This window comes from Carcharodon carcharias, chromosome 27, assembly GCF_017639515.1.
Source record: "Carcharodon carcharias isolate sCarCar2 chromosome 27, sCarCar2.pri, whole genome shotgun sequence".
Classification (NCBI taxonomy): Eukaryota; Metazoa; Chordata; class Chondrichthyes; order Lamniformes; family Lamnidae; genus Carcharodon; species Carcharodon carcharias.
The window spans coordinates 17554210-17575261 of record NC_054493.1 but is presented as its reverse complement, the minus strand read 5'-3'; the positions used below and the strand labels follow the sequence as shown (position 1 = coordinate 17575261).

Sequence of the window (21052 nt, the reverse complement as noted above, 5' to 3'; positions counted from 1 at the left end):
ATGTCTCCATAGACTTTGCAATGTATAAAAGTAAAAGAAGTGATTCCCCAAGCACAAGGATTTGTAGAGGTTTTACAAATTACATTGGTGCCATGGTGTCTGGGACAGACCAGGGAGCATTTACGTGGAGATGGTGCTTCTATCCAGAGTGTAATGGTAATGCTGCTGCACTTTGATACTACTGCTCAGACATGAGCAAGTGTCAGCTCTTATTTGAATAATATCTAGCCACTGTCACCAATAAGTGTTATCACTGTGAATCATTGAAGAGTTTGGGAAAGGGGGACAAAGGGTTAATTAATTCCCTGAACCCCATTTTCTAACATCGCTGTGTCAAAAATAAAATCTCATCTCCCCCTGTGGCTCCTTTACCTTAGAGGGACTCATTTTCTGTTAAAGAGCCTGCCACTCTCCCTAAAGTGCATAAATCTAATCATGTAAAGCCCAGCAAAATCAAATACTTTTCTGATAAAAGTTTATTAATGAAACAGAACATGGTTAAAAAGAAGAAAATTACTTAAGGATCAAAGACAACCAGAGTAAAAGGATGTGCACAATATTCTGGACCCAAATGATTTTTCTTCAGCTCCTCTGTACGCTGTTCCCATGACTCCCCGCTTTGGACACAGGGGAACTGAACCCCAGGGGTCATGTCACCATCAGCCCCGGTCACTCCCCACTCCTTCCTCAATTGGATGGAGGTCTACTTCCCAGTCAGCCTTCCAGCATCTTCGTATTAGTCAACACCCATGGCAGTTTCTTAACTGCATTACAGACCCTGTTATTTTCAACTAAATTCAGCCCTCAGCTCCATCATTGACATGAGCAATAGAGACAGAAAAGAGCCAGAGGTTCAAATGGGAGCTCAAAACTTGTGGCTGTAAGCCAACACTAACATTTGTCAGTCAAATACATGTAATTTAGATTGGAGTTTTGATTATTAGATTTAGGCACTAGAGGCAAAATGTGGGGAATTTAAAGGATAACTTTTCCTTTCTAACTTTGTATTGTCTATAGTGTCAGCCAAAGCTTAGTGGATCACACTCGTATCTCTGAGTTAGAAGGCTGAGGGCTGAAGACTTACTCCAGGGACCTGAGGACAAAAATCAAAGTCAACATTCCAAGTGCGAGCACTGTGGGAGTGCTGCACTGTTGGAGCTGCTGCCCTTTGGATGAGTTGCTAACTCAAGGGCCCTGTCTGCCCCTTTGGGCGGAGATGGAAGTTCCCATGGCCAATATTTTGAAGAAGAGCAGGGGAGCTATCCCAGGTGTCCTGGCGAATATTTATAAATAAACATCACTAAAACCAGATCATCTGCTCATTATCACATTGATGTTTGTGGGATCTTGCGGTGTGTAAATGTCAACTTCCATGTTTCCAACTTTACAACAGTGACTATACTTCAAAAGCGTTTTGTGATGTATTGTCGTTGTGAAAGAAGCTATATAAATGTAATATCTGATATTTAAGATTTATATTATCTGATCTTGCGATCTGTAACAACTGATTTCAGCTTGCCTCTTAATAAATTCACTTTGGTCCGAACAAGATTTTAACCAATTAAGGCAAAGGCAGACTTCTCTGGATAGTAAACTTAAAAAAAAAACTTTTTTTACTCATTCATGGGATGTGGGTGTTGCTGGTCAGGCCAGCATTTATTGCCCATCCCTAATTGCCCTTGTTCAGAGGGGCATTTAAGAGTCTGGAGTCACATGTAGGCCAGACCAGGTAAGGGCAGCAGATTTCCTTCCCTGACAATGGTTTCATGAGTCATTATCAGCCTTTTAATCTCAGATTCCTATTGAATTCAAATTCCATCATCAGCCATGGTGGGATTCAAACCCTGGTCCCCAAAGCATTACCCTGGGTCTCTGGATTACTAGTCCAGCGACAATACCACTACACCATTGCGTCCCCTAGACATTATAAGATAAAGGTTTACTTAACAATTTTAAGACATTAACTTTTTACAACTTCATGTGGGTGATCAGTCCGTAGAAGCGTCACCCTCTCTGGCTCCTTCTTTGACAGTAATTTCCTTGGAACTCAGCCTTGGGAATCTTTAGTACTTGGCTAGCAAGGAAGACCTTTTATCCCCAAAGTGACCATTACCTCGAATCAGTGTGGGGCTTGTTGTAACATGACAATTGGTCAATTTAGTTACTAGATTAATTGTATTCACAATTACTTACACAACCTCCTCTCATTATCATCGACAGGAATACAATGGAACTGTTTCATACAATCCCTTTATCTGATTCTACACAATCAGACAGGTTTTCAGACAGTTTCAAATTTTGAGGCTAATCAGAGCTTGGAGGTCTCTCTTGCCAGTACATTTATCTTCATTGCACATTCTTTATGTACGCAGCAGTAAGGTTGCACATCTTTACAGTAAATAAAACTCAGTCTTTTACTATAACTACTGACTCATTATTGATTCATTAATTGTAACTCAATTAAGGCTCACTACTTAAATATCTGTTAGTGATAGTTAATACAATAATATTTAATCAATACATTTGGTTAATACAAGATACAGTGGTTCAAAACGACAGTTTGTGGAAAACAATAGCTTTTTTACTCATCTTGAATTGATTAAACAATGAGCCTTATTCTTAAACTGGATTTTGGCAGAATATGATGTCCTATAGCTTATCAAAATTAGAAAATAATTTGTTTGTTTAAACAATTTCTGCTAGCTCTGCAGTTTCTAGAAAAAAATAGGTTTATATGGTGTTCATTTTTAAAATGCAGATGCACCCTTTATAAAATAATTATCTATTACATTGATTCACTAAGTGATAACTTATTCAAGGTTCATTACTGAATAATCATCTGGTTCATGACTGGCTATTAACACAAAACCAATATTTATTTAATAAAGAAAAGTTATACAATGTGCAAAAGTTTCAAGAAGCCACATGTTAAGAGTTTAAAATGGCTTCCTTGACCTTGTTACTTATAACAGTGAATACAGGATGAAAGTGATTGATTTTTAAAATGAAATTTGACTACCCTATCTATAGTTCATACATTACAACAATGATGAAACTTCAAAACTACTTCATTGGCTGCAGAATGCTTTAAGAGGTCCTGTGGTCCTGAGAGGTGCTATAGAAATGTATTGTTTCATAATTGTCCAGAAAATTGTATATATTACACACAATCCCCTCGTCAAAATCATTGATAAAGATTGAACATTAATTTTGTGTAATAACCACATCTTTGACACCATTTTGAATACTCTGTGAAACTTCAAACACACAATATCCTGAATTATTTGTTTTAAAACACAGCAAGTTGTTGTGATTTGGAATGTACTGCCTGAAAACGATGCGAGAAGCAGATTCACTTCAATCTTTAAAAGGGGATCTGGATAGATTCTTGAAAGGAAAAGAAAACTGCAGGGTGACTGGATTAATTGAGTTGTTTTTCAAAGAGCCAGCATGAGCAAGATGGGCATAATGGCCTCCCTCTTTGCTCTGTGAGCCTTGTAGGTATTTAAAGTGAGTGGTCATGACCTGGAATCTGCTTCCAATGAGGGTGAGAGAAGCGGAGATAATTGGGTGGACAAATAAAACTATAAGGACGTGAGGATGGAACAGGGCAATGGAACTGACTGGTTCACTCTGGAGAGCTGGCATGCAATTGATAGGCCGAATGCATAATTCTATGATCTAAAGAAAGGAATTTCATCTACTCCAGTCTCTCCAACTAACTGAAGTCCCTCATCCCTGGTGCCATTCTCATAAATCCTGTCTCCAGCCTCTCAAAGAATTCACATCTTTCCTTTAATGTGTGGTCCTTATATAGTGTTCCATTCGCGAGGGATAGAATTGAAAAGCAGGGAGTTTATGTTCAACTTGTTTCGAACCATGGTTAGACTAACTGGGAGAACTGTCAACATTAGTGATCTCCATTTAGAAAAAGAACAATACCAGAACTAAAAGCATTTTCTTCACTGACACTTTTCAGAAAAAAGAGAGAAGACTGAAGGATGACCTGATGGAAGTCTTTAAGATTATGAAGGGATTCAATAATCCAATAAGGATCTCATAACAAACCTTACCCAGTAAGTGGTGAGAATGTGGAACTTGCTACCACAGCGAGTGGTTGAGGTGAAAAACATGAATACATTTAAGCAGAGGTTAGATACATACACGAGGGATATAGGAATAGAAAGATATGCTGATGGGGGGAGATGAAGCAGAGGTTCATGTGGAGCATAAAAACTGACATAGACCAATTGAGCCGACTGGCCTGGCCCCATGCTGTAGACTCAATGGAACAGTGACAAATGTATTTATTTGTGATCTATCAGTAGCGGTAGGAAAAACACTATTTACTATTTAGGATATAATAAATGTACTTAATCAGCTTTGTGGCTCATTTCAGTGGGAATGTGCACTCCCAGGCTCAAAGAGCATCAGCCCACTGGAAGCAAAGCCGTGAGACCAGCCAGCCCAGCAGAAAGAAACCCTCTGACTCTCCCACTTCACCAACAGTCAGAATGAACATGGTTCAGTCCTGGATGTGATTAACAGCAGCAATAACAGCAGAATCCCTGCAATCATCTGTGAACTCGCTTGTGTCTCATCAGCTGGATAACTGAGTGAATCCCTTCCCACAAGCGGAGCAGATGAATGGCCTCTCCTCAGCACGAACTTGCTGGTACTTCAGGGTGGATGAATGTCTGAATCTCTTCCCGCAGCTACAGCAGGTGAATGGCCTCCCCCCAGTGTGAATTCGCTGGTGCATCAGCAGGTTGGATGAATCACTGAATCCCTTCCCACATTCAGAGCAGGTGAATGGTCTCTCCCTGGTGTGAAGTTGCTCATGTGTCTGCAAGGCAGCTGAATGAATGAATCCCTTCCCACAGTCAGAGCAGGTGAACGGTTTCTCCCCTGTGTGAACTCGCTGGTGTGTCAGCAAGTTAGTTGACTGATTGAATCCCTTCCCACACTCAGAGCAAGTGAAAGGTCTCTCCCCGGTTTGAAGTCGTTGGTGTTTCAGCAGGTTGGAAAACAGAGTGAATCCTTTCCCACAGTCAGAGCAGGCGAATGGCCTCTCCCCAGTGTGAATTCGCTGGTGTGTCATCAGGCTGGATAACTGAGTAAATGCCTTTCCACAGTCAGAGCAGGTGAACGGCCTCTGCCAAGTGTGAACTCGCTGGTGTCTCCGCAGGGCAGATGACTGAGTGAATCCCTTCCCACACTTGAAGCAGATGAATGGTCTCTCCCCGGTGTGAATTCGCTTGTGTGTCAGCAGGTTGGCTGAGAGAGTGAATCCTTTCCCACAAACAGGGCAGGTGAATGGTCTATCCCTGGTGTGACTGCGTCGATGATTTTCCAGTGCAGATGGGGACCGGAATCCCTTCCCACAGTCCCTACACTTCCACGGTTTCTCCATTGTGTGGGTGTCCTTGTGTCTCTCCAGTTTCAACAATCAGTTGAAAACACTCCTACAAACAGAACACGTGTGCAGTCTCTCCCTGCTGTTAATGGTCTCATGTTTTTGTCAAGCTGTGTAACCTGTTAAAGCTTTCTCCACAGTCAGTGCACTGGAATACTCTCACTCGGGCCTGTGTGTCTCGGTGCTTTTCTAGTCACACTGATGTTTAAAACCTTTTGAAGCAGACGGAACAGACAAACAGTTCTCCTTCTAGATTCAAAGGCCGATGATACTCACTGAGTGACTGTTGATGTGACGTTTGGTTTGAGATTTCAGTTTGCAAATCCTCCCCCTCTAATGTCCTGTAAAAGGAATTTACAAGAGTCCTGTCAGAAAAGGGGAGAAGTTCAGAACAGACAATTGTAATTTTGATGGAACATTCTTTCCTCTCTCACTCCCCAAAATCTCTAAATCTCCATCCCGCACACTTTCCCTACATCCTCATTCTGCCGTAACAAATATACACCCTTCCAATTTTTCTAAAGGTGCTGATTCAAGCTGATCCACAGATTCATGTTCACTGCTTCCTGTCCTGAAGATGGAGGTTATAAGAAATGGGAACAGCAGTAGGCCATTCATCCCATCAAGCCTGCTCCATCATTCAATAAGATCATGCTTAATCTGATGTGGCCTTAACTGCACTTTCCTGCCTATCCACCATTACCATTTCGCTCCCTTATTGATCAAAAATCTGTCTAACTCGGCCTTGAATATATTCAATGACCCATCTCCACTGCTCTCTGTGGAAGAGAATTCCTAAGACTAGTGCTCCTCTGAGAGAATAAATTCCTCCCCATCTCCTTCTTAAATAGGAGACCCCTTTTTAAAAACTGTGTCCCCTTGTTCTAGATTTCCCCATGAGAGGGAACCTACCCTGTCGAGCCCCCTCAGAATGCTATTTGTTTCAATAAGATCACCTCTCGTTCTTCTAAACTCCAATGAGTTAACCTGCTTAGCATTTCTCGTAAGACAATCCTTCATCCCAGGAATCAGCCTAGTGAACCTTCTAAAATGGCTCCCAAGGCACTATATCCATTCTTAAGGAAGGAGTCCAAAACTGTACAGAATACTCAATGTGTGGCCTCAACAATGCCCTGTACAGCTGTAGCAAGACTTCCTGAAAAATTCCTTTGCGTGTAGTGGACTGGACCTAGAATAAGGACAAATAGACCTTCTAGCAAGTGTAAGTGAGCCATGTTGTGAGTCCACCTGATAATCTTTTATTGGGCCTGGTCCTCAGCAAGGAAAATGAATTTGTCTAGGCATTGTGCCTTTTCAATTCAACAAAAGCTACATGGACAACTATTCCTTGTCGTTTCCCCCAGTGGCATCTCTCAACCAACCGGATTTGACTCGGATTTTCTGAATTTAAATAAAAGCTAGCCGTGATTGTTCCCTGGTGCATACCCCGAAGCAACAACTTGACTTGAGTATACTCGCAAAACAATCAGCTCACTGTTTTACAATATGAATTATAGTTCCCTTTGAAATTTGACATTCTTGCATCTATTCTGATGCATGCAAATGAAAAGCTTGGACAGAATCTCCCTTTTTACAGCAATACTCAACGTCTATATGACTGTACTGTCTCATTAAATACCGGCCAACTCCTGGACATACCACCCCTTTCATTGAGAGGCCTGGGGCAACCTTTCCAGAGTCTGCACCCTCTCTGGATTTACTTCATTTCCTGCAAGTCAACGGTTTAAGCCCAGAATTAGAAAATAAATGGAAAGGGGGAAGCATTGATTTCCTCACAGATGTTACCCAGAGGAGGAAGTTTTAGTCTGAGTGTCAACTCGCAGACACTTCCTCCTACCTCTCCCTGGACCATGACCCCACCACTGAACATCAAGCCATTGTTTCCAGGACTGTCACTGACCTCATCTCCTCTGGGGATCTCCCTCCCACAGCCTCCAACCTGATAGTCGCCCAACCTCGGACGGCCCGCTTCTATCTCCTACCCAAAATCCACAAACAGAACTGCCCTGGTAGACCAATCATCTCAGCTTGCTCCTGCCCCACAGAACTCATTTCTCGTTATCTTGACTCCCTTCTCTCTCCCCTTGTCCAGTCCCTTCCCATCTACATCCGTGATTCCTCTGACACCTTACGTCACATCAACAATTTCCAGTTCCCTGGCCCCAACCGCTTCCTCTTCACCATGGACGTCCAATCCCTCTACACCTCCATCCCCCACCAGGATGGTCTGAGGGCCCTTAGCTACTTCCTCGAACAGAGGCCCGAACAATCCCCATCCACCACTACTCTCCTCCGTCTGGCTGAACTTGTTCTCACGCTGAACAATTTCTCCTTCAACTCCTCTCACTTCCTCCAAATAAAAGGTGTGGCTATGGGTACCCACATGGGCCCCAGCTATGCCTGTCTCTTTATGGGGTATGTGGAACATTCCTTGTTGCAGTCCTACTCCGGCCCCCTTCCACAACTCTTTCTCCGGTACATCGATGATTACTTCGGTGCCGCTTCGTGCTCTCGCCGGGACTTGGAAAAATTTATTAATTTTGCTTCCAATCTCCACCCCTCCATCATTTTCACGTGGTCCATCTCTGACACTTCCCTTCCCTTCCTTGACCTCTCTGTCTCAATCTCTGGTGATAGACTGTCCACCAATATCCATTACAAACCCACCGACTCCCACAGCTATCTCGACTACAGCTCCTCACACCCCGCTTCCTGTAAGGACTCCATCCCATTCTCTCAGTTCCTTCGCCTCCGTTGCATCTGTTCCGATGATGCTACATTCAAAAACAGTTCCTCTGACATGTCCTCCTTCTTCCTTAACCGAGGTTTTCCACCCACGGTCGTTGACAGGGCCCTCAACCGTGTCCGGCCCATCTCCCGCGCATCCGCCCTCACGCCTTCTCCTCCCTCCCAGAAACATGATAGGGTCCCCCTTGTCCTCACTTATCACCCCACCAGCCTCCACATTCAAAGGATCATCCTCCGCCATTTCCACCAACTCCAGCATGATGCCACCACCAAACACATCTTCCCTTCACCCCCCTTATCGACATTCCGTAGGGATCGCTCCCTCTGGGACACCCTGGTCCACTCCTCCATCACCCCCTACTCCTCAACCCCCTCCTATGGCACCACCCCATGCCCACGCAAAAGATGCAACACCTGCCCCTTCACTTCCTCTCTCCTCACCGTCCAAGGACCCAAACACTTCTTTCAAGTGAAGCAGCATTTCACTTGCATTTCCCCCAACTTAGTCTACTGCATTCGTTGCTCCCAATGTGGTCTCCTCTACATTGGAGAGACCAAACGTAAACTGGGCGACCGCCTTGCAGAACACCTGCGGTCTGTCCGCAAGAATGACCCAAACCTTCCTGTCGCTTGCCATTTTAACACTCCACCCTGCTCTCTTGCCCACATGTCTGTCCTTGGCTTGCTGCATTGTTCCAGTGAAGCCCAACGCAAACTGGAGGAACAACAACTCATCTTCCGACTAGGGACTTTACAGCCTTCCGGACTGAATATTGAATTCAACAACTTTAGGTCGTGAGCTCCCTCCCCCATCCCCACCCCCTTTCTGTTTCCCCCTTCCTTTTTTTTTCCAATAAATTATAAAGATTTTCCTTTTCCCACCTATTTCCATGATAAAAAAAAACTCCACTAGAGCTAGACCTTGAGTGCCCTACCATCCATTCTTAATTAGCACATTCGTTTAGATAATATCACCAACTTTAACACCTATGTGTTCTATTGTAGTTGACATCTTTTGATGATCTGCTTCTATCACTGCTTGTTTGTCCCTACAACCACACCCCCCCCTCCACCTCTCTATCTCTCCGCCCCCCACACACACACCTTAAACCAGCTTATATTTCAACTCTTTCTTGGACTCGAACTCAAGTTCTGTCGAAGGGTCATGAGGACTCGAAACGTCAACTCTTTTCTTCTCCGCCGATGCTGCCAGACCTGTTGAGTTTTTCCAGGTAATTCTGTTTTTGTTCTGAAGCTCATTGTCCAACTTCCGCATTGTGACGTCCACAATGGAACCCTGCCTGAATCAGCCAATAGGAATCACTCTGCTCCGCGATGACGTCTTCGGGTTCCAGTCTGCAGACCAGGCACGCGGACACTGGAGCCCCGCCCCCTCCCATTGTTCCCGCTCCCCCTGCACCTCCTCCAGCCAAGGTTTCCAGGCAACCGGCACCGGCCAGAACGAGAAGCCGCTCGGCAAATTCCCCCTCCCCCAACTGACTACGGCGGCTGGTCCAAAAATAATCGAGAGCGACAGCTGGCGGCAGCTGCACTGCGCTTGCTCCAGACAGCTCGGGTCAGCAGCCCCTTCTGCGCCTGCGCGCTGGGCTACCAGCTGAGGGAGTGGAGCTCATAAAATGTCTTCCCCTTATTTTCTTTCAAGTTTGATTTTAAACAACACAACATTTGTCATTAACTTCCCACAAACACTAAAACTTCCTCCTCTAACTAACATCTGTGAGTGAAACACTTTCTTTCCCTCCCCCTGGGAAATACAGAGAGTTGTGGGACTCTGTAACTGGAATTAGTGCCAAATATGCTGAGGGGGAAATGCTGGTGATTTTGTGGAAACTGTTTTTATTGTATAAATTGTTTAAAGTCAAATTTATCCTGTCTATTCAAATCCTGTTTGTCTGTTAATACAGGCTTCATATATGTTGATTTTAATTTGATTGTTACAGTATAAGTTTTAAAAGTTAACCTTATCCTTAGGTTTATTCCATTGGGGTTGTCTGGGAATTTGTTTATTTTAAGGGGATCGTAATAACATAGATATGTCTAGTAATATTGTACATATTGGATATATTATTTATGGTTCTGCAAGAAAGTACATTTATTACTATTTCTAGTCTTGTAATGTAATGTAGTACTGCAGTGATCTTATGACACAGCAACTTGTAAAGGCTGAGTTGTTTAAATCCCAGATGGAAACTTGAACAACTGTCAAAACCTATATTTTCAATTGGTATGTTTGAGATGCAGCTCTGAATTCAGAAATAAAACCACTAAGCCTTGAGGTTTTTTTTAAATCTAAACTTCAACGGGTCATTAGGACTGGAAACGTCAACTCTTTTCTTCTCCGCCGATGCTGCCAGACCTGCTGAGTTTTTCCAGGTAATTCTGTTTTTGTTTTACAATGACTCAGAGGTTCGTTCCCAGTACACGGTGTCCCATTGGGAGCAATAGTTCTGGTTGCAGAAGCAAAACACTCCGGAGTGGACAATAGCTCAGCATGTCTGGAGGTCAAAGTCACCCCCCCCCCCCGCCCCCACGTGGGCACGGGTTATGCTCCCTCATTGTGGTCGGACCGGGTTGACCAATGGGAAGAGCTGGTGGACCTGAATTGGGCTTTGTGCCAATGGCTGCACAAGCTCATTGTCTGAATGCAGGTGTTGGACAATGAGCTTGTGAACATAGAGATAAAAACAAAAAAATGCAGATGCTGGAAATCCAAAACAAAAACAGAATTACCTGGAAAAACTCAACAGGTCTGGCAGCATTGGCGGAGAAGAAAAATGTTGACGTTTCCAGTCCTCATGACCGAAACCTCAACTTTTTTCTTCTCCGCCGATGCTGCTAGACCTGCTGAGTTTTTCCAGGTAATTCTGTTTTTGTTTTGAGCTTGTGAACATGTTCATTACTGCCCAGCAAAACTGTAATGAGCAGATTAACAAGCTCTGAATGAAGATTCAGCTTCACACACACCAAAACTTCTACCCCTGTCCCACTTCTGTGAGTAAAACACTTTCTCTTCTCCCCCTTTCCATTTCCTTTCTCATTATGGGTTTAAATTGTTGACTTGCAGGAACTGAATGGAAAGGAAGTGAATCCAGGGAGAGTGCAGATCTGGAAAGGTTGGCCCAGGTCTCTCTCTCACTCTTAAAGGCATTGACATCCTTTGCTCCCTCAGCTCGTCACATTTATTTGTCTGGCTAAAAGGATGGCCTCTTTCTTAATATTTCTAATTAAAGGGGTGGTTTCCCCAGGAGATGGCTGGCATTTATGGGGACAGTAAATTAATATTGTGCAGATTTAGTGTTGTCATATGCTATATATTAGATATATTAATGTTTCTGTAATAAAGTACATTTGTCATTATTTCTACTCTTGCAATATAGTGCTGTAGCTACTTTGTATATTTCCAGTCATAGAGTCATTACAGCACAGAGGAAATCCATTTGGCAACTTGAGTCAATGCTGACTCTCTGTCAAGCAATTCAGTCAGTCAGTCCCATTCCCCCACTATATCCCCATTCCCCTGCAAGTTTATTTCCTTCAAGTGCCATCCCATTTCATTTTAAAATCATTGATTGTCTCTGCTTCCACCACCCTCTTAAGCGGACAGTTCCAGATCATGACCACTCACTTCCTAAATAAAGTGTTTCCTCACATCCCCCATGCATCATGTAAAACAGTATCTATGTTACATAAGTTTTTCTCCAATAGATATATAGAACTGGCAAGCATGGATCTGTCGATCAGCATGGATTCGCACCTTCAGGAGAATTGGAAGGGTGTTTTTAGGTATGGGAGAGTGAGAATGGAGGGAAAGTATGTGGGATGGAGATTTACAGCTTTTGAGGAAAGAATGATCCATAGGAACTAGAATTGCCTGGTCCAAGTTTCTATCCTGTACTGACAGTGATGACTTTTGTAAACTCCTTTTGCAGGACATTGGAATGGGCGGATTTGCAGACAGATTATCAAACCAAACGTCATGTAAGAATCTAACAGTCACTTGATTCATTGGGACCTGAATATTACCGGCCTTTGAATCTAGAAGAAGAAATGTTTGTCTGTTTTGTCTGCTCCAAAAGATTTTAAACGTCAGTGTGATTGGAAAATCACCGAGACAGAGAGACCTCAGTGAATGTATTCCAGTGTATCACACCATTCATAACAGGGAGAGACGGTACACGTATTCGGTGTGTGGATGGGGCTTCAACTGATCGTCAAACCTGGAAAGAAATAAGGAAACCCGCACCATGGAGAAACCGAGGAAATGTGGGGATTGTGGAAAGGGATGCCGGATCCCGTCTGCACTGAAGATTCATCAATGTGGTCACACTGGGGAGAGGCCATTCACCTGCTCTGAGTGTGGGAAACGTTTTCTCCAGTCATCTGACCTGTGGAATCACCAACGAATTCACACTGGGGAGAGGCCATTCACCTGCTCTGAATGTGGGAAGGGATTTACTCAGTCATCCCACCTAGTGGCACATCAGGGAGTTCACATCAAGGAGAGGCCATTCACCGGCTTTGAACGTGGGAAGGGATTCACGCAATCATCCAGCCTGCGGACACATCAGCGAGTTCACACCGGGGAGAGACCCTTCACCTGCTCTGCGTGTGGGAAGGGATTCACTCAGTCATCCAATCTGCTGACACATCAGTGTGTTCACACCAGGGAGAGGCCATTTAACTGATCTGAATGTGGGAAGGGATTCACTCAATCGTCTAACCTGCTGACACACCAGCGTGTTCACACTGGGGAAAGGCCATTCATCTGCTCTGAATGTGGGAAGGGATTCAGTCTGTCCTCCAATCTGCAGAATCACCAGCGAGTTCACATTGGGGAGAGGCCATTCACCAGCTCTGAGTGTGGGTAGGGATTCACTCAGTTATCAAACTTGCAGACACACCAGCAAGTTCATGGTTGATTGTAGGGGTTGGATTCTGCTATTGCTGCTGTTAATCTCATCTGAACTGAGCCATGTTCATTCTGATACTTGGTGAAGTGGGAGGGTCGAAGGGTTTCTTTCTGCTAGACTGAGTTTTCTTCCAGTGGGCTCACGCTCTGTTGGACTGACTTTGCTTCCAGTGGGCTGATGCTCTTTGAGTTTGGGAGTTACATTTCCACTGAAATGGTCTGCAAAGCAGAACTGTAGTAGAACTGGAGTCAATGGGAATCAGGGGGAAAACTCTCCACTGGTTGGAGTCATACCTGGCAGAAAGGAAGATGGTTGTGGTTGTTGGAGGTCAGTCATCTCAGCTGCAGGACATCACCGCAGGAGTTCCTCAGGGTGGTGTCCTCGGCCCAACCATCTTCAGCTGCTTCATCAATGACCTTCCTTCCATCATAAAGTCGGAAGTGGGAATGTTCACTGTTGATTCTCAAAGTTCAGCACCATTCGCGACTCCTCAGATACTGAAGCAGTCCATGTCCAAATGCAGCAGGGCCTGGACAATATCCAGGCTTGTGTTGACAAGTGGCAAGTAACATTTGTGCCACACAAGTGCCAGGCAATGACCATCTCCAACAAGAGAGCATCAAACCATCACCCCTTGAGGTTAAATGGCATTAACTTCACTGAATTCCCCACTATCAGCATCCTGGGGGTTACTGACCAGAAAATGAACTGGACTAGCCATATAAATACTGTGGCTACAAAATTAGATCAGAGGCTAACAATCCTGTGACGTGTAACTCATCTCCTGATTTCCCAAAGCCTGTCTACTGTCTACAAGGCACAAATCAGGATTGTGATGAAATACCCCACACTTGCCTGGATGACTGCAGCTCCCACTACAATCAAGGAGCTTGACACCGTCTAGGATAAAGCAGCCCGCTTGACTGGCACCACATCCACAAACATTCACTCCCTCCTCCACTGACACACAGTAGCAGCAGTGTGTACCATCTACAAGATGCACTAGCAGGAATTCACCAAGGCTCCGTCAACAGCACCTTCCAAACCCACGACCACTATCATCTAGAAGGACAAGATCAGCAGATAGATAGGAACACCACCACCTGGAAGTTCTCCTCCAAGTCATTCACCATCCTGACTTGGAAATATATTGCTGTTCCTTCACTGTCGATGGGTCAAAATTCTGGAACTCCCTTCCTGACAGCACTGTGTGTGTACCTGCATCACATGGACTGCAGCAGTTCAGGAAGGCAGCTCACTGCCACCTTCTCAAGAGCAACTAGGGATGGGCAATAAATGCTGGCCCAGCCAGCGAAGCCCACATCCCATGAATGAATAAGTAAAATCTCAGAGCTCTGCAATCTCTCACCAGTTAGATAATATGCTTCTTTTTTATTCTTCCTGACAAAATGGCCAATGCTACATTTGCCCACACTATACCTCATTTGTCAGATCTTTACCCATTCACTTAACCTATCTGTGTCCCTTTGTGGCCTCCTTATGTCCTCTTCAAAACTTACTCTCCCTCCTACCTTTCTATGATTGAAATAATTTTGATTATTAATGGATTAGCATCCTGATAATTGCAATAATTTCATGATTATTGGAGCAATGGGCAGCTGATTATTAATGCAATGGGAACCGTGTAATTAACGTAATTAGATCCTGATTATTAATGTAATAGAATCCTGATTATTAATGTAATAGGACGCTGATTATTTATACAATAAGATCCTGTTTGTTGATGTAATAGGTACCAGACTATTAATGTAATAATATCCTGATTATTAATGTGTTGGGATCCTGAATATTAAAGTAATTGGACTCTGATCATTAATGTAATAGGATCATCATTATTGTTGTAATCGGATTCTGATGATTAATGTAACAGTATCCTGATTATTGATACATGTTTTTATTCATTCATGGGACGTGGGCGTCACATTTACTGCTGATCCCTGATTGCCCTTGAGAAGGTGGTGTTGAGGTGCTTTCTTGAACTGCTGCAGTCCATGTAGTGGAGGTACACCCACAGTGCTGACTTGTTTTTAGCACTTTTTATACAACCAAGTGGTTTGCTGGGCCATTTCAGAGGGTGTTTAAAAGCCAACCACCTTGCCGTGGGTCTGGAGTCACACATAGGCCAGACCAGGGAAGGACGGCAGATTTCCTTCCCTTAAGGGCATCAATGAACCAGACAGGTTTTTACAACAATGAAAATGGTTTCATGGTTGTCATTGGACTTTTAATTCCAGATTTTTATTGAATTCACATTCCATCATCTGCTTCAGTGGGATTTGAACCTAGATCCCCAGAGCATTACCCTGGGTTCCTGGATTACCAGTCCAGTGACAATGTAGTGACACTACACCACTGCCTCCCCTCACCCGACACTGTTCTGAGGACGTGAAAGGTTCTAAATGAATACAAGAGCTTTCAGCTCCACATACTGTACACAGGGAGTTCTCCTGGTGCAGTGCGACCAACATTCGTGTTCTAACACCACCAAAAAAACTGGATTAATTGGTACTTGTCTGATTGCTGCTTTTGGAATTTTACTGTGCGCAAACTGGTTGATATGAAACAGTAACAACTTGTATTTATATAATATAATTAATGTAATAAAACATCCCCAAGGTGCTTCAGAGGAGTTTCATAAAGAAAATATTGACACATAGGGCAACATTAAGGTGGATGGCCAAAACATTGATTGGAGAGGCAGATTTGAACAAGAATCTTCGATCAGGAGAGAGATGGAGAATTTAGGGAGGGAATTTCAGAGCTTCATGCCTAGGCCCTGTCACCAATTGTGGAGTAATTAAAATCAGGGATGTTAAAGAGGTCAGAATGAGAAGCACAGATATCTCAGAGGGTGTGAAACTGGAGATTACAGAGATAGGGAGGGATGAGGCCATGGAAGGATTTGAAAATGAGGATGTGAATTTTAAAATCGAGCATTACTTGACCAGGAGCCAATTTGGTCAGTAAGCACAGGGGTGAAGGGTGAATGGGACTTGGTGTGAGAAAACACACAGGCAGCAGAGTTTTGGATGATCTCACATTTCCGTGTGGGGGTGGGGTGAATGTGAGAGGCTGGTCAGGAATGTATTGGAATCACCAAGTCTAAAGGTAACACAGGCGTGGATGAAGATTTCAGCAGCAGATGAACTGGGGTGGGGTGGAGACAGGTGACGTTATGGAGATTGAAATATCTGGTATTAGTGATGGTGTGGATATGTGGCCAGAAACTCATCTTGGGGTCAACTCTGACACCAAGATTGTGAAGAGTGTTGTTCAGCCTCAGACAGTTCCCAGGGAGAGGGATGGACTCGGTAGTTAGGGAACGGAATTAGTGGTGACTGAGACAATGGCTTTGGTCTTCCCAATTTTTAATTGGAGGAAATTTCTGCTCATCCAGTACTGGGTGTGGGATAAGCAGTTTGATATTTTAGTAACAGTGGAGGAGTGAAGAGGGATGGTGGTGAGGTAGAGCTGGGCGTTGTCAGTGTACATGTGAAAACTAACAGTGCTTTTGAATTATGTCACCTAGTGGCAACATGTAGATGAGAAATAGGAAGGGCCAAGGATTGATCCTTGGGGAGACTCCCAAGGAGAGGAAAGGAGAATTAGAAATGGGGTGTTAGTTTGCAAAGCTGGTGAATTCAAAGGTTGTTTTTGTAATGATGGGTGATGACAGTGGATTTAAAGGTGAGGGACAGAACCAGAAGAGACAGAGAACTCCCAACACGATCAGCTAAAATGTGGAAGCTGGATGGTCAGCAGTTTAGTGAGAATAGGATTAAGGGAGCAGAAGGCAGGTCTCATGGATAAGCTGAGCTCTGAGGGAAATAGAAGATAGGAGCAAAACTGGACAAAGATGTGAGATCAGGGCTCGGACAAGGGGGGAATTCAGAACCAGTTTTGCCCAGTGCGCTAGTGGAAGGGAGGGAAGTAGCAGAGGCAGCTGATCAGATTGTCTCAATCTTAGGGACAAAGATGCTCCATGAGCTCCTCACACTTGTTGTTGGGGGTGAGGATGGAGGAGACAGGGGAGAGGGAGGGCCCTTCAAAAGGAACTAACTTATGTTTGAGATATTAAAAAGATTCAACACACTATGTTTAACACAAAGCTGATTTATTTGACTTTTATCCAGACAATTAGTCCATATGACTGGGCTGGAGTTTATGAATATCAACAGCAACAGATACCAATGAACATGGTTCAGTCCAGGATGTGATAAACAGCAAAATACCATCACCATAGTTACCTGTGAACTCGCTGGTGTTTCAGCAGGGTGGATGAGGTGGTGAATCCCTTCCCACAGTCAGGGCAGATGAACGGTCTCTCCCCAGTGTGAACGCGCTGGTGTGTCCGCAGGGTGGATGACTGAGTGAATCCCTTCCCACATATAATGCAGGTGAACGGTCTCTCCCCCGTGTGAATTCGCTGGTGTGCAGTGAGTTGTTCTAATCCCCTGAACCCAGTCCCACAGTGAGAGCACCTGAATGGTCTCTCGTCAGTGTGAACACGTTGATGGCGCATCAGGTCCCCGGAACTTTTATAGCACTTCCCGCACTCTGGGCATTTAAAAGGTTTCTCATCAGAGTGAACTCGTTGATGGGACATCAGTTCCCGGGAACTTTTATAGCACTTCCCGCAGTCTGGGCATTTAAAAGGTCTCTCGTCAATGTGAACACTCTGGTGCTTCAGCAGGGTGGATGGATCTGTGAATCCCTTCACATACTTGGAGCAGGTGAATGGTCTCTCCCCAATGTGAGCCCGCTGGTGTGTCAAAAGTGCAGATGACTGAGTGAATCCCTTTCCACACTCGGAGCAGGTGAACGGCCTCTCCCCAGTGTGAACTCGCTGATGTACAGTGAGTTCTTCTGATCGCCTGAACCCAGTCCCGCAGTGAGAGCACCTGAATGGTCTCTCATCAGTGTGAACAAGTTGATGATGCATCAGATCCAGGGAACTTTTATAGCACTTCCCACAGTCTGGGCATTTAAAAGGTCTCTCATCAGTGTGAGCTCGCTGGTGTTTCAGCAGGTTGGATGACTGAGCAAATCCCTTTCCACACTGGGAGCAGGTGAACGGCCTCTCCCCAGTATGAACTCGCTGGTGTGTCAGCAGCCCTGATGATCGAGTGAATCCCTTCCCACAATCGGGGCAGGTAAACAGCCTCTCCCCACTATGAACTCGCTGGTGTCTCACTAAGTGGGATGACTGAGTGAATCCCTTCCCACACTGGGAGCAGGTGAATGGCCTTTCCCCAGTGTGAGCTCTCTGGTGTTGCGGCAGGTTGGATGACTGATTGAATCCCTTCCCACACTCAGGGCAGGAGAACGGCCTCTCCCCAGTGTGACTGCGCCAATGAGCTTCCAGTTCAGACGGGGATCTGAATCCCTCCTCACAGTCTCCACATTTCCATGGTTTCTCCCCACTCTGAATGGTGTTTTTTCCTTCCATGTTCAAAATGTGATGATATTCAGGTTATGGTAAATTGGCGACTCTGTCAGGTCCCGGTGTGATGTTTGGTTTGAATTTCCAGACTGCAAATCCTCCCCTTGTAATACCCTGTGAAATTGATTTAAAACAGAAAATAAACGAGTGAGAAAGAACCCACAAAAACACAAAGGCAGGTTGTGAAATTAAGCTGAATGAACCTGATAATTTGTATGGTTGGCACTAGGAAGAAGTGACCATTAAAGCTGCTGCATTTTTTGTAAAAACCCAATTGGTTCACTAATGTCCTTTCAGGAAGGGATTCTGCCACCCAGTCTGGCCTACACAAGACTCTCACCTCTATAAGAACAAACACCCTGTGGAACCTGCTCCACCGTTCAACATGATCGTGGCTGATCTTGGTCTTCAACTCCACTTTCCCGCCCACTCCCCATATCCCTCGATTCCCTGAGAGACCAAAAATCTCTCCATCTCAGCCTTAAATATATTTAAAGATGGAGCATCCAGAGATGCTCATCTCTGGGCTAGAGAATTCTATGTGCCATGAAAGACAGAGAGAAGGAAAGGAGGGAAGTGGGAGAGAGAGAGAGAGAAAACATTGAGAGGAATCGGATAGAGAGAGGGTGGGGGGGTGGGTGGTGAGTGGAAGAGGCAGATGGAAATGGGTCGGCATTTTATAGATCTGAAAATGCTCCACAATTTAACAGAATCTCCAAAACCCTCAATCTCCACCATTGAGAAGGGCTAGGTAGCAAGTATATGTGAACACCATCACCTCCAAGTTCTCCTCCAAGTCACACACCATCTTGACTCGTCTGACATCCAATACTGGATGAGCAGAAATTTACTCTATTTAAATATTGGGAAGACCAAAGCCACTGCCTTCAGTCCTATCTGTAAACTCCACTCCTGAGCCACCAACTCCATCCCTCTACCTGCCAACTGTCTGAGGATGAACCAGACAGTTCAAACCCATGGCAAAATATTTCACCCCAAGATGAACTTTCAAACACATATACACATCATCACCAAGACCACTTATTCCCACCTCAGTAACATCTCCTGACTCCACCCTAGTCTCAGTTCATCTGCTGCAAAAACTGTCATCCATTCCCTTGTTATTTATAGACAACTCTGGCTGGAGGTTCTGGAGCCAGGGGAGAGAGTCTCAGAATAAAGGGCAGGCCATTTGGGACTGAGACAAGGAGGATTTTTTTCACTTAGATGGTGGTGAATCTTTGGAATTCACTGCCCCACAGGATTGTGGCGACTCAGTCATTGAGTATGTTCAAGACTGAGATTGATAGATTTCTACATCTTAAAAACATAAAGCGATCTGAGAATAGTGCAGGAAAATGGCATTGACGTAGAAATGATCTCATTGAATGAAGGAGCAGGCTCGAACAGGTGAATGGCCGACTCCTGCTCCTATTTCTTATGTTCTTAGGCTCTCTCCAAACATTTAACCTCCCTGTAATCTTGAGGTGATCCAAAATTCTGCTGCCTGTGTGCTTACTCACACCAAACCGTGTTCACCCATTACCCCTGTGCTCACTGACCTACAAAGGTTCCTCTTTAAAAAGCAAAAAAACTTTTAATTTCTCATCCTTGTTTTTAAATCCCTCCATGGTCTTGCCTCTCTCTATCTCTGTAATCTCCTGCAGCCTCACAACCCTCCAAGATCTCTGCACTCCTCCATCTGTATTGTCCATCGTTGTGGGAGCACCTTCACCACATGGACTCCAGCAGTTCAAGAAGGTCAAACATCATCTTTCCCACAGGTAACTGGGGATGGGAAATATCTGCTGCTGGTCTTGTTAGTGAAAGGGCAGGGGAGTGGGACCAGCTGATTTGCTCTTGCAGAGACAGCACAGGCAGGACGGGCTGAACAGCCTCCATCTGCATTGTAACCATTCAATGATTCAATGATAAAGAACCGACTCGAGACCAGGGACCAGCCTCTGGAACCAATGTCCAGCCTGTTACAAACCGGCTCTTCATTGATCTGGGAGCTGCGGTCCCGCTCGGTGTAAATGGGGGAGGGGTCCGGTCAGTTTATTTCCGGGGTTTGAGGTTTACACAACATGTTTACGGAGCCTCTCCGTCCACCCGCCGGATCCATCGCTCCCTCTGCCCCGCCATCCCCCACTTTACCTGTTGTGGACCCGTCTCGCCATCGCCATTAACCGCGCTGCGCATGCTTCAGTCACGGCCTGGCTCCGCCCCCTCATTCACTCCGATTGGTTGGAGGACCAGGCCCAACTGCAGGGCTGGGACCTCCAGCCCCGCCCCCTCCTCCTATTGGTTCGGAGCTGCCGTCAATCACCCGGGCATTGTGATGGTTCCAAATGCTGAGAGCAGTCACAGCCTCAGCCTGACAGCCTGACTTGCAGACTCTTGGCAGCATTTTCTGTTTAGGAATTAGATCTAGAGATGGATGGTCAGTTCCCCTCTGTCCGGGGGGTGGGA

General features: G+C 44.9%; 2 protein-coding genes across 2 annotated transcripts; one reads left to right on the top strand and one right to left on the bottom strand.

Annotated features, from left to right (window-relative positions):
- Nucleotides 1-461: 461 nt before the first annotated feature.
- LOC121270386 (gastrula zinc finger protein XlCGF26.1-like) lies at nt 462-20774 on the bottom strand. The gene is made up of 3 exons (XM_041175691.1): nt 20738-20774; nt 17891-18694; nt 462-5416 (listed from the first exon to the last, which is right to left on the bottom strand). The coding sequence occupies exons 2-3, from the start codon at nt 18584-18586 to the stop codon at nt 4601-4603; spliced, it is 1512 nt and encodes a 503-aa protein (XP_041031625.1). The 5' UTR covers nt 18587-18694; nt 20738-20774; the 3' UTR covers nt 462-4600.
- LOC121270383 (zinc finger protein 664-like) lies at nt 12377-12918 on the top strand. The gene has a single exon (XM_041175688.1). The coding sequence runs from the start codon at nt 12451-12453 to the stop codon at nt 12889-12891; it is 441 nt and encodes a 146-aa protein (XP_041031622.1). The 5' UTR covers nt 12377-12450; the 3' UTR covers nt 12892-12918.
- Nucleotides 20775-21052: the final 278 nt, after the last annotated feature.